This window comes from Hyaena hyaena, unplaced genomic scaffold, assembly GCF_003009895.1.
Source record: "Hyaena hyaena isolate Hyena2069 unplaced genomic scaffold, ASM300989v1 scaffold_65, whole genome shotgun sequence".
In the NCBI taxonomy this organism is placed as follows: domain Eukaryota; kingdom Metazoa; phylum Chordata; class Mammalia; order Carnivora; family Hyaenidae; genus Hyaena; species Hyaena hyaena.
The window spans coordinates 581884-594845 of record NW_024080697.1 but is presented as its reverse complement, the minus strand read 5'-3'; the positions used below and the strand labels follow the sequence as shown (position 1 = coordinate 594845).

Sequence of the window (12962 nt, the reverse complement as noted above, 5' to 3'; positions counted from 1 at the left end):
TAAGAAATTGCTGTGGTTGAGGTCAAGGAGATTTTTTTCCTGCTTTCTCTTCTAGGGTTTTGATGGTTTCCTCTCTCACATTCAGGTCCTTTATCCATTTTGAGTTTATTTTTGCATATGGTATGAGAGAGTGATCTAGTTTCATTCTTCTGCATGTTGTTATCCAGTTCTCCTGCATGTTGTTGTCCAGTTCTCCCAGAACCATCTGTATTACCTCTTTAAATGTTAAGTAGAATTTGCCTGTGAAGCCATCTGATCTCGACTTCTGTTCGTTGGGAGTTTTTTGATTACTAATTCAGTTTCTTTGTTGGGTATCTATTTGCTTGAATTTTCTCTTCCTTCCTGTTTTGGTATTGGGAGGTATATGTTTCTAGGAATTTATCCTAGAAACATATTCTTCTATGTTTTCCAATTTGTTGGCTTATAATTTTTTATAATACTCTCATTATGGTTTATTTCTGTGATATCAATTGTTATTTCTTCTCTTTCATTTGTATTTTTGTTTATTTGAATTTTCTCCCTCTCTCTCTCTCTCTCTTTTTTTTTTTTTATGAATCTGGCTAGAGGTGTATCAATTTTGTTGATCTTTTCAGAGCACCAGCTCCTGGTTTCATAGATCTGGTTTTTTTTGTTTTGTTTTGTTTTGTTTTTTCCTGTATCATTTAGTTCAGCTCTTATACTGTTTTCCTTTCTTTTGATGTTTTTGGGTTTTCTTTATTCTTTTTCTAGCTTCTTTAGGTGTAAGGTTAGGTTGCTTATTTGAGATTTTTCTTGCTTCTTGTGATAGGCCTGTATTGCTCTAAACTTCCCTCTTAGAACCACTTTTGCTACATCCCAAAGATTTTAGACCACTGTGTTTTCAATATCATTTATCTCCGTGTAATTTTTAATTTCTTCTTTGATTTTTTAAAATTTAAATTAAAAAAGATTTTTTTCAATTTTAGAGAGAGCACACACAAGCAGGGGAGAGGGGCAAAGGGAGAGAGGGAATCTTAAGCAGGCTCCATACTCAGCATGGAGCCCAACATGGGGCTCAATCCCATGACCCTGGGATCATGACCTGAGCCACAATCAAGATCAACCAACTGAGCCACCCAGGTGCCCCTCTTCTTTGATTTCTTGATTGACTCAGTTGTCTTTTAGTAGCATATCAGCATAAGGTTTTTGAGAAGAATCATGGAATTTTAAGTGTGAGAGATTTTTAAAGATCATCCATCCATTTAAACTTCTTACTCGGGGTGTCTGGGTGGCTTAGTCGGTTAAGTGTCTGACTTTGGCTCATGTCATGGTCTCACAGTTGGTGGGTTCAAGCCCCGTGTCAGGCTCTGTGCTGACAGCTAGCTCAGAGCCTGGAGCCTGCTTCAGATTCTGTGTCTCCCTCTCTCTCTCTGACCCTCCCCTGCTCACGCTGTCTCTCTCTGTCTCAGAAATAAATAAAACATTTAAAAAAAATTTTTTTAAAGAGGCTGCCTTTTTTCCATTGGATACTCTTATCTGCTTTGTCAAAGATTAGTTGGCTGTACATTTTTGGGTCCAATTCTGAGTTCTCTATTCTATTGCATTGGTCTCTGTGTGTTTTTGTGCCAGTACCATACAGTCTTGATGATTACAGCTTTGTAGTAGAGGCTGAAGTCTGGGATGGTGATATCTTCTGTTTTGGTTTTCTTCTTCAATATTACTTTGGCTATTCAGGGTCTTTTGTGGTTCCATACAGATTTTAGGATATACAATGGAATACTACATAGCAATGAGAAAGAATGAAATCTGGCCATTTGTAGCAACATAGATGGAACTTGAAGGTGTTATGCTGAGTGAAATAAGTCAGGCCGAGAAGGACAAATACCATATGTTTGCATGTATAGGAGGCTTAGGAGGAACTTAACGGAGGACCATGGGGGAGAAGAAGGGGAGAAATAGTTGGGGAGAGGGAGGGAGGCAAACCATGAGAGACTCTTGAATGCCGAGAACAAACTGAGGGCTGATGGGGTTGGGGGGAGGGGAAGGGGGGTAATGGGCATGGAAGAGGGCACTTGTGGGGATGAACACTGGGTGTTATATGGAAACCAACTTGACAATAAAGTATTTAAGAGAAAAATAAATAAATATATCTGTCAAATCCAAGGAAAAAAAAAAAACTTACTCAGATAAAAAATTTAAGTATAGAGCTTTTTTTTAAACTTAGTATTTTTAGCATTATCGAACATACTTATTTTGCAAAAACCATGCAAACTCTAGGGGTGCGTAGGTGGCTCAGTTGGCTAAGTGTTCAACTCTTGACTTTAGCTCAGGTCATGATCTCATGGTTTGTGAGTTTGAGTCTTATATCAGGCTTCGTGCTGATAGCATGGAGCCTGCTTGTGATTCTGCTTCCCTCTCTCTCTGTCCCTCTCCCACTTGCTCTCTATCTCTCTCTCAAAATAAATAAAAAATAAACTTCAAAAAAATTATTGAAGGGGTGCCTGGTAGTTCAGTCAGTTAAGTGTCCACCTTTGGCTCAGGTTATGAACTCACAGTTAATGGGTTCAAGCCCCACATCAGGCTCTGCGCCTGGAGCATGCTTCCAATTCTGTGTCCCCCTCTCTCTCTGCCTCTCCCCTGCTTGTGTGCTCTCTGTCTCTGTTTCTAAAAAATAAACATTTAAAAATTTTTAAATAAAAATTATTTTAAAAACATGGAGACTAATAAGATTTAAATTATGTATGAAGAATATTTATAGGTAGGATCCCTTTATAACAAAAATCACAACAAAGACATATTCTGTATTATAGGTGTGCTAATTCAGAGCTCAAAACCCATTTCCTTTGACTGTCAACACAGAGCATTTAAGTCCCTTGTCCAAAGACAGTTTGCCTAGCACGTCTGCATGAGAATCTGAATCTTGATTCTTCATTCATTTATTCAGCATATGAGTGCTGGACATTGGTGAAGTTACCAGGGATATGCTGCCTAGAGCAAAAAATGATAGTCTGTGCCCCGATGGAACTTACATTCTGGTTGCAAGGAGACAAAAAATAAACAACTAAACAGCTCACTACAAAGTATGTCAGGTACTGTAGATGCTACGGAGAAAGAAAAGCAAGGAAAGGGAGCTAAGGAATGCTGGTAGTCCATCTACAGGGTTGCTATTTTAAATAGGATGGTCAGGGAAGACTGGATACGATCCATTTGATCAGAGACCTGAGAGGAGTAAAGAAGCAAGCTATACAAGACATTTGTAGGAAGAATATTCCAAGCTAAAGCAGTGGCAGGTGAAAGGCCTAAATCAGGGGAAATGCTTGGTATACTCAAAGAACAGCATTCAGGGGTTCAGTGTGGCTGGAAGGGAGTGACTGATGGAAGGGAAGTAGGAGATGAGATCAGAGGAGGTGTGAGGGGTAGATCATGTAGGGCCTTAAAAGGCAAGTGTAAGGACTTTGGCTTTTTCTCCAAGAAGGAAGTCATTGGAGGGTCTTGAGAGGCAGTATCTGACATCTGTTTTAAAAGCACACTCTGGCTTCTGTGTTGAGAATAAACTGTGAGCAAGGGAGAGTGGAGAGGGCAAGAGCAGGAACTCTCTGTGTTTATTACTGTTTGCTTATCTATCTTATCTTTAAAAGCTTGTTTATAGATCACTTAACTGCATTTTCCTGGATGAAACAGGGTCCAGAGGTCACCATATGAAGTGTTTCATCCTATCAGGAATGAGAACAGCTAGTAGACCAGAGTTCCTTCTGTTCCTGTTTGGAAAGTCTCCCCCTGCCTCATGATAATCATATAAAAAAATAAGACATAACACCCATGTCATTGACCTGTATTTGTGGAGAGTGAAGAGTGTGTAAGAAGTTCATTCCCATCTCCTAAAACAGGATAAATAAATCTAGACCTGAGATCTCTGGATCCTTGAGGCCTCAGCCATGAATCTAACGGGCTGAGAGTACTCCAGCCCATGGACATGAGTCCTTTTTACCAGCAAGGGCAAAGACATGCAGAATTCGATGGGAGAGCAGAATATTTCTGTAGCCTCAGGAACTGTCCACGCCAACTCTTCTCTGTCATCTGTTTATCTTGTCATCTAAGAAATGAAGTGGGAAAGGGTCTTCTTAGCTTCCAGTGTGCCCGGGCAAGATTAATAAGGTGTTTTTAAAAAAAATTACAGGATCCTGATTTGAGCTGAGTCAAATGTATGCCCTTCCTTAGGTCCAGTTCACCTATAAATGTAGACAGTGGTTGAGATTTATTTATTTAAAAAATTGTTTTAATGTTTATTTTTGAGAGCATGAACAGGGGAGGGGCAGAGAGAGAGGGAGAGAGAAAATCCAAATAAGCTCTGTGCTGTCAGCACAGAGCCCGTTGTGAGGTTTAAACTCATGAACCTTAAGATCCTGATGGGAGGTGAAGTCAGACGCTTAACCGACTAAGCCACCCGGGTACCCCTGGTTGGGATTTATTTTAACGTCAGAGAAATCCCTGTGGTTTTGTTTTTACAAGAAACTAACAATGGTTTCTGTAGTTCCCTTCTCTGGTTTTTTAGAGAAAAGGAATGAGTTCTGCTAGGGATCCCTGCCTAGGTGGCTCAGTCTGTTAAGTGTCTGACTTCACCTCAGCTTGTGATCTCAGGGTTTGTGAATTTGAGCCCCACATCAGGCTTTCTGCTGTCAGTACAGAACCTGCTTCACAGCCCACTTTGGATCCTCTGTCCCCCTCTCTCTACCCCTCCCCTCCTCATTCTCTCTCTCTCTCTCTTTCAAAATAAATAAATAAACTTAAAAAAGAAATGAGTTCTACTAAAATTTTATTTAGGGAAATGAAGAGTGTAGTTTTCTAAACCTTATACGATATAGCCAAAGTATGGAAATCTTCTTTATTGCCTTAGGGAATCCAGGTTTTTTCCCTTTTTCTCTAGGTAAGAGAAATCTTCAAGAAGTCACCTTTCCTGGTACCAAATGACAGTGTTAGCATCATGGATGGATCTTATGAAGGTGGGAGAGGTGTTAGTATATGTTCTGTGGGAAGTGGGCAAGGGTTAGTAAACATTTAGATTAAAGGAACTGGGAATAGGGATGGAGGTGCGGAAGTAAAAGGAACCAAATGAGGAGAAACAAATAAGCAAGGAGGGATGGAATAATAGGAAATGGAAGGACAGGGAGAAGGAAAACGTGTTTTAGAAACAAAATTTAGAGAAAAAGAACAAAAATTGGGTCAAGAAAGATTAGGGGGAAATGCGCTGAGATGTAATCCTTGTTTTTCTCTCTCTTTCAGGCATATTAGCTTGGGTTACTGTGAATTTTCTGACAGGTAATACCTTCTTAAGTTTATTCTAAGATATTAACTGGGTTTCACATGGGGGTCATAGCATAAAAATCTCTTTTTGCTTGCATTGTGCTTTAAGAAAAGAAAGAAAGAAAGGAAAAAGATAGGAAGTTATTGTTCATAACCATCTTCAAGGCCTCAGCTGCAGCAAGAGTCCTTCTAGGTTAGTGTTCACCTATAGTCTTCAGGGCCAGGGAGAGATAGAGTACTTACAAAATACCTGCAGTATACAAGAGCAGGACAGAGGAGTGTTGAGCTGTCCAGGAAGCAGAAGATACTCAGAGCCGGCTCTCATTCACAGGTCAGCTACATGGCCACAGCCGAGAGACTGTGGGAACCCTGGACCTCGGGGGAGCCTCCACCCAAATCACATTCCTACCCCAGTTTAAGGTGAGTCATGTATATGAAGGCCTGGTTAGCAACCCATTTGGCAAGTATATGGTGGTGCCAAGAAAGTGGTGCCCCATTTTAAGACATCAGCTCCACCACAAATAGTCTGAGTGGAGTCAGTTAATAACTGTGCACTTCCCCTTGCCCCCTCACTGTTCAGAGTCCTTTTGATTCTTCCAGCCTTTTGAGATTAGCAACTTAGTCTTCTCTTTCATCTCTGATTTTTTGGGGGAGGGACAGGGATGGTGGTGGTAACACCTGCCAACACGTGCAGATCCTGAATAGTCTTTTTGCTTTTTCTGATTTGCAGAAGACCCTGGAACAAACCCCTAGGGGCTACCTCACTTCATTTGAGATGTTTAACAGCACTTATAAGCTCTATACACATAGGTGAGGAGGGGGTCAGGGAGGAATAATATTTCATATTGTATGATTCTCCTAACTTTCCAAAGCATTTTCACATCTGTTACTCCATCTGACAGTCTTACAAAGTTTTTGCCAATCCCCAAAAGTGTGACAACTAAAACCATAGATCAAGGACCCTAGACGTTTCTCCGTTCTTGGCCTCAGAAGTATATAACTTAAAGAGTTAAAAGTTTTCTCTAGAGAGAACACTTGGATGAACTTCAGCCAAAGCTCTGTGCCAACTCCTTTGAGTTGCCTTCAGATGTTCTAAATCTGGCCTTTGATTTGATCACAGTGGGGCTGGAAGCTAAATAATGAGAGCTTTCCTGGGGATGGTTTCCAAGGTCGGACTATAGAAAGTGTCACTTTCTGGCCTTTAGATCATAGGCATGGAAAGTTCTGGATGGCCTTGATCTAAACTGCAGAAATTACCACTTGTCCACACAAGATGAAGAGGTTGCAGAGAACAAGGTTTTCCTCCCTCAGAGGGAGACACAGAAACCATGCTACTTTGGAAAGAGGTAGCTTTAGGCTGGAGAGCTTCAGGACCAACATGAAATTAGTCAATCCTGTATTTTACAGTTACTTGGGATTTGGATTAAAAGCTGCAAGACTAGCAACCCTGGGAGCCCTGGAAACAGAAGGTTCGTGTGGGTACCTGTGCTGGTTGGGGTATGGTGAGAGTGACACTAGTATTCAGCTTTCCTTTCCCCTTCTTTGACAGTGATTCTGTGGAGGAAAGCTTTATGGAAGCATGTGTTACATAATGGACATAACAGCAAATTCCTTTTCTACTTTATGTTGTGTTCAGTTGTTTTGGTATACATTATTAACCATTCCTGGAATGAAGGCTGTATAAATAGGGGGAATAGCCTGTGACCAGGAGGCTGAACTGTGCGGAAACTCAAGGTTCAAAGAGTGAAATTTGGCAGAAGCTTGTTCAAGCCCTTAGTTTTACGTGGGAGGTGCAGGAAGCAGCATCAGTCCACTTGCAGAGTGGAGTAACTGAACAACTTTATTCACCTCTTCCAACATGGTAGAACATTTAAGATCTCAGCTTTTGGAGTCAGGTAGAACTGGGTTCAGCCTGCTTTGTGATTTGGGCCAAGTTAGCTAACCTTTCTATGCCTCTTTCCTCACTTTATATGAGATTTTGCATTTAATGCACTTTCTATGGTGCCTGCCTGGCTCACAGTAAACTATTACTTTGAGAAAAGTAGCAGCTTATTTTTTACCTTTTTTTTTTTTTTTTTTTAGAAAGGAGGGAACTTATTTCAGTGTAAGTTTTGGATTTCTTTGAGATGTGATAAAAGCCATGGATCCTTCTGCCAAATGCATATATGCACAAATATTTATAATTTCAAGGGCTTCACCACCCCCACAGAGCCCATCTATGAACCCTGAGTTAAGAATTCCTATCATAGGACACAATCATGGAACTACCTACTTTGTTAATTCCTTTCAACCTTATTGGCTTCTTGCATTTGTGTGTGCATGCGTGCATGTGTCTTTCACACATTCTCTTTCTCTCTCTCTGTCTCTCTCTCTCTCTGTCTCTCTGTCTCTCTGACACACACACACACACACACACACACCCACACACCCACCCACCTCTTACTTTGTGTTTGTGGTCTGGCTTTTTTCAGGGATTGATGGACACACTTTCCGAAGTGCTTGTCTACCAAGATGGTTGGAAGCAGAGTGGATCTTTGGGGGTGTGAAATACCAGTATGGTGGCAACAAAGAAGGCAAGTGATGTTTTTTCACTGGTTGAAATTACCTTTACAGTAGAAGTCTGGAAAAGTCCAACAGGAAATGTTTTTCAGAACTTAAGAGAAGCTTGTCTTTTGCAGGGACTCATTCCAAATAGATCTTGGTATGCCTTTAAGGGATAGTGTGAAGTGACAGTGAACAAGGCACTGTCACTCTGTCCTGCTCTTTCCCTGCCCAAGTGCTGTAGACCCATTAGAAACCTGTTCTTGACCTAGGTCTGATGCTTTAAAGGGTCTGTGCCCTTAGCAAAGAGAAACACTATTTCAGATTCAGTTAATGTTTAGCTTTTTATTTTATTTTTTACTTTTTAAAAGTTTATATTTTTTTAAGTTTATTTATTTTGAGAAAGACAAACAGTATGAGCAGGGGAGGGGCAGAGGGAAGGAGAGAGAGAGAATCCTAAGCAGGCTCAGCACTGTTAGTGCAGGATCTGATGCAAAGCTCTATCTTAATGAACCGTGAGATCATGACCTGAGCCAAAATCAAGAGTTGGCCACTTAGCCAGCTGAGCCACCCAGGTGCCCTGTTGTTTAGCTTTTTAAATAATAGTAACATTTAAAACTGAGACCATAAGAAAAGTAATTCATCTCAGGTATTATAAAAAACAGAGACCTTAAAGTCAAGAAAAAAACCTCAATTTTTCCAGTGAAGGAAATACCATGGCACTACCATGGCACATAAGGCTAGGCAGTAGCTTCAGGTTGCATATGGCTATTTTTGGTGAACACAGGTTAGGGAGGGGAGCTGCCATGGGGAAGCAGAAGCACTTCCTTCACAGAGACAGGGCTATGGAAGTTTGCTCAGCTTTGTAAGCCCTTTGCTTCAGCATCTGCTTTCCTTGATCCTCCTGCTATATCTTTGTTGGCTCCAACAGCTTGCTTCAGAGAGCTCTCATTTTTCTCACCTTGTGCCTATACGCTCTTGTCCTGGCAGGGGAAATGGGCTTTGAGCCCTGCTACACTGAAGTGCTGAGGGTGGTCCAAGGAAAACTTCACCAGCCGGATGAGGTCCAGAGAAGTTCCTTCTATGCTTTCTCTTACTATTATGATCGTGCTGTTGACACAGACATGATTGGTAAGTTTACTCCAGGTATCAGTCCAGGGAGGAAGCTGGGCAAAGCTGTGGTGGGGAAGGGAAAGAGAGAAAAGGAGTATTTGAAATGCTTCGTCATAAGTGATCACCTTGCTTCTCCATTGCTGGCGATTGAATGACATTAGTCACTGCAGTGGAAGGATGAATATGATTTAGAATCTTTTGGAGCTAGAAAGTGGCCTAAGCAAATACATATGAAATCTTTTTTAAAAATTTTTATTGAGATAATCAACATAAAATGTGAATACTTAAAGTGTATAATTTATTGTTTTGACATATGTGTATACCCATTAAGCCATTACCAAATTCAAAATAACATGTCCATTACCCCAAAAAGTTTTCTCCTCCCCTCTTTATAACTTTTATTTCCTTATCACAATAGTAATAATGCTTTATCTTATTTCTGTGAATGAATGTATGTATGTGATCTGTCATGGCCTGAGATATGAATTTCCTATTTTCTGAGTTTTTTAAAAGGTCATTTTTTTGTTGTGGTTAAATATACATAGAACAATTATAAATAAAATAGACTACATAGGTTGTATTGTATTGATATGTCATGTTTGTTTATCCCATTCTGTAATGCTGGAAATTTTTACTTCTAATTTTTCATTATTATAAATTTCACTAGGGTGAATTTCCTTATGTTTCCTTGAAGGCTTTTTGACATCAGCTACTGTTTCATTTTAGATTATGAAACGGGGGGTGTTTTAAAAGTTGAAGATTTTGAAAGAAAAGCAAGGGAAGGTAAGTGCCAGTGGAAACCCTTGAAGGAGAGTCCATGAGGCTTTGCCTGCCAACTCTAGTGACCTTAAAGTGACCCAAAGCACCACAGTCAGCAGAAAGCCTCTCAGAAGGCTGGTTTCTTATTTTTGCCAGGAGTTAAAAGCATTAAGTGGCATAGAAAGCCATGGGAATACAAGAAGCTTTGGGGAAATGATGAAGACCTTTTCTTCTTCCTATATTTCTTCCTTTCTTCCTTTTTTTCCTTTTATTGGAGTATAATTGACATACAATTTTATATCAGTTTTAGGTACACAACATATAGATTCAGTTCTGTACATTACGCAGTGATTGCCACAATAAGTATAGTCATGATCTGTCTCCATACAACATTATTATAGTATTATTAACTATATTCCCTATGGTATACTTTTCATCTCTGTGACTTATTTATTTTACAGCTAGAAGTTTGTACCTCTTAATCTCCTTCATCTATTTTGCCCATTCCCCTACCCATCTCCCCTCTGGCAACAACCAGTTCTCTCTATTTAATAAGAGTTCAGTTTTTTCTTTTTTCATTTATTTTGGGGTTTTTTTGGATTCCACATATAAGTAAAATCATATGGCATTTTCTCTGTCTAACTTAGCGTAATATCCTCTAGGTCTATTCATGTCACAAGTGGCAAGATATTTTTCTTTTTATGGCTGAGTAATATTCCAGTGTGTGTGTGTGTGCGCATGCGTGCATGAGCATCTTCTTTATCCATTTATCTACCAGTGGACACTTGAGCTGCTTCCATAATTTGGGTGTTGTAAATAATGCTACAGTATACATAGGGGTGTTTATATCTTTTTGAATTAGTGTTTTCATTTTCTTTGGGTAAATAAGAAGTCCTAGAATTACTAGATCATATGGTATTTCTATTTTTAATTTTTTGAGGAACCTCCAGGATATTGTTATTCTTAGTGGCACTACCAATTTACATTCCCTACCAACAGTACATGAGTGTTCCTTCTCTTCGCATCCTTGCTAACACTTATTTCTTGTTTTGATACTAGCCATTCTGATTGGTATGAAGTGATATCCCATTGTGGTTTTGATATGCATTTCCCTGATGATGAGTGATGTTGAGCATCTTTTCCTTTTTTTGTTTCCAATTTTTAATTTAAACTCTGGTTAATTAACATACAATGCAATATTCTACTCCTGAAATTCTGCTCTTCACTGTCTCTCCCTTTCAGTGTGTGATAACTTGGAAAACTTCACCTCAGGCAGTCCTTTCCTATGCATGGATCTCAGTTACATCACAGCCTTGTTGAAGGATGGCTTTGGCTTTGCAGACAGTACTGTCTTACAGGTAAGAAAGAGGGCACCGGATTCATATAACAGTCTACTTTTTTTGGAAATAAGGAAGATTTTAGAACTTGTTTAGTAATAAAAGTGTCTACAGATGGAATTATGAGGTGTTTTTATTAGGGCTACAGACAAGGCACTCTGCAGGATACTATAAATGTGGGAAATTAGCTTGATGCAACGGTAACTTCTAAATATGTTCCCAGGCAAAGTATCCTAGGGGTCACAGGACAGAAAAGCTTGCATCCCAAATTAAGATGCCTAAGTCACATGGTTTATTAAATCAAGTTCAAAAGTCAGGGCAAGAAGCAAGAAGCAAAAGGAAAGAAATAGGATAGGTGAGAACATACAGGATAGGTTGGAAATGGACAGGTTGGAAATGCAATACTTCTTAAATCCTGGGTTCATATGACCTGCCTCTCTCTCTGCTGCTGATAGTACAATTATAAGTACTAGAGCTGATCAACGGGAGACAAGGACAGAAGATGCCTGGGGCTATCACACAAATTTGCTCTATTTGGAGAGGCATAGGGGCAGGTACACTGGCTAGTAGCATTCACTCACTCATTAGCCCTTTAGATAGTTTTATTTGGTGGAGGACAAAAGGATGTCACAGTGAGTCCCTTATTCAAGTTCTCATTAATGTTGAGTGCCTTATGTATGTGTAGTATGTCCTATATATTTTATACGTGCCTCATATATTTAGCGCCTCTTGAATCTTGTGTCCCTTTTTGTCTTGCTGCCTCTGTCCATTTGTTTAGGCACATGCAGGCTCCACTTTGTAGTAACTTATTTATCTATTCTAAACACATCTTTTATGTTTTACCCATCCCATTTATATTTTCTGTACCATATTGTATAATTGTACATTATGGTTACAAAGATTGATTAAAATTAAATCTTGTCCTCAAATAGCATCTAGTCTATTAAAGGAGATGTGACAAAAATATAAGTATGGCATAGGCGTCTTTGCACTTTGGGGGTCAAGTAAGTAGGCTGTGCTTTGTGTTTGAAGTGCCCTCATGGTTGCCTGGATGACTCAGTTAAACGTTCAACTTTGATTCCTGTCATGATCTCATAGCTCGTGAGTTCGAGCTCCACATTGGGCTCTTTGCTGATAGCTCAGAGCCTAGAGCCTGCTTCAGATTCTGTGTCTCCCTCCCTGGCCCTCCCCTGCTCACATAGTCTTTCTCTCTCAAAAATAAACATTGGAGTGCCCTTGCTTGCACCACTTCCTCTTCCTGTTTCCTCAATTCCAGATGAGTTTATTTTGCCCCATTTCTTATGTTACACAGATTTCATAAACTCTTAAACTTTGTACTAAGGTATTTGGATTTTTTAAGTTTTTTTTTTTAATTTTTTTTATTTTTGAGAGAGAGATACAGAGCACAATTGGGGGAGGGGCAGAGAGAAAGGAAGACAAAGAATCCAAAGCAGGCTCCAGGCTCTGAGCTGTCAGCACAGAGCCCTATGTGGGGCTCAAACCCATGAACCAGGAGATCATGACCTGAACCGAAGTCGGACACTCAGCTGTCTGAGCCACTCAGGCGTGCCTAAGATATTTGGATTTAATGTCTTATATATGACAAGAATATTGGCATTTAAGGTACTTTACAAAGAATTACTTGCCAGTAGAGTATCACATAGTATTTAAAACATGGCTGTATTGTCCATCAAATCTGGGTTCAAGTTCTGATTCTGCAAACTTACTAGCTCTGTAATCTTAAATGATTTACTTCCTTTCTCTAACTTTTAGGTTTTTCATCTGAAACAGGGATCTTTAGAGTACCTATTTCATAGGGCTGTTATGAAAATTGAGATAATGTTATGTAATGCACAATGCCAGGCACATAGGAAGTTATTAATATTGGTATTATTAGTGTTGGCACTTCACACCAGTTGAGGATAGATTTGTGGATAAGAGAGGTCATCCTAA

General features: G+C 39.7%; 1 protein-coding gene across 7 annotated transcripts in view; it reads left to right on the top strand.

Moving 5' to 3' along the window:
- Positions 1-12962, top strand: part of ENTPD5 (ectonucleoside triphosphate diphosphohydrolase 5 (inactive)) — a 42978-nt gene that overhangs the window by 28272 nt on the left and 1744 nt on the right. For all 7 annotated transcript variants that reach the window (XM_039232305.1, XM_039232307.1, XM_039232306.1 and 4 more), the window contains 9 exons: positions 4883-4958; positions 5239-5274; positions 5591-5679; positions 5990-6069; positions 6667-6728; positions 7731-7832; positions 8791-8931; positions 9640-9696; positions 10915-11030. In XM_039232305.1, the coding sequence (XP_039088236.1) occupies positions 4883-4958; positions 5239-5274; positions 5591-5679; positions 5990-6069; positions 6667-6728; positions 7731-7832; positions 8791-8931; positions 9640-9696; positions 10915-11030 (759 nt within the window). The remainder of the gene's footprint in view (positions 1-4882; positions 4959-5238; positions 5275-5590; positions 5680-5989; positions 6070-6666; positions 6729-7730; positions 7833-8790; positions 8932-9639; positions 9697-10914; positions 11031-12962) is intronic.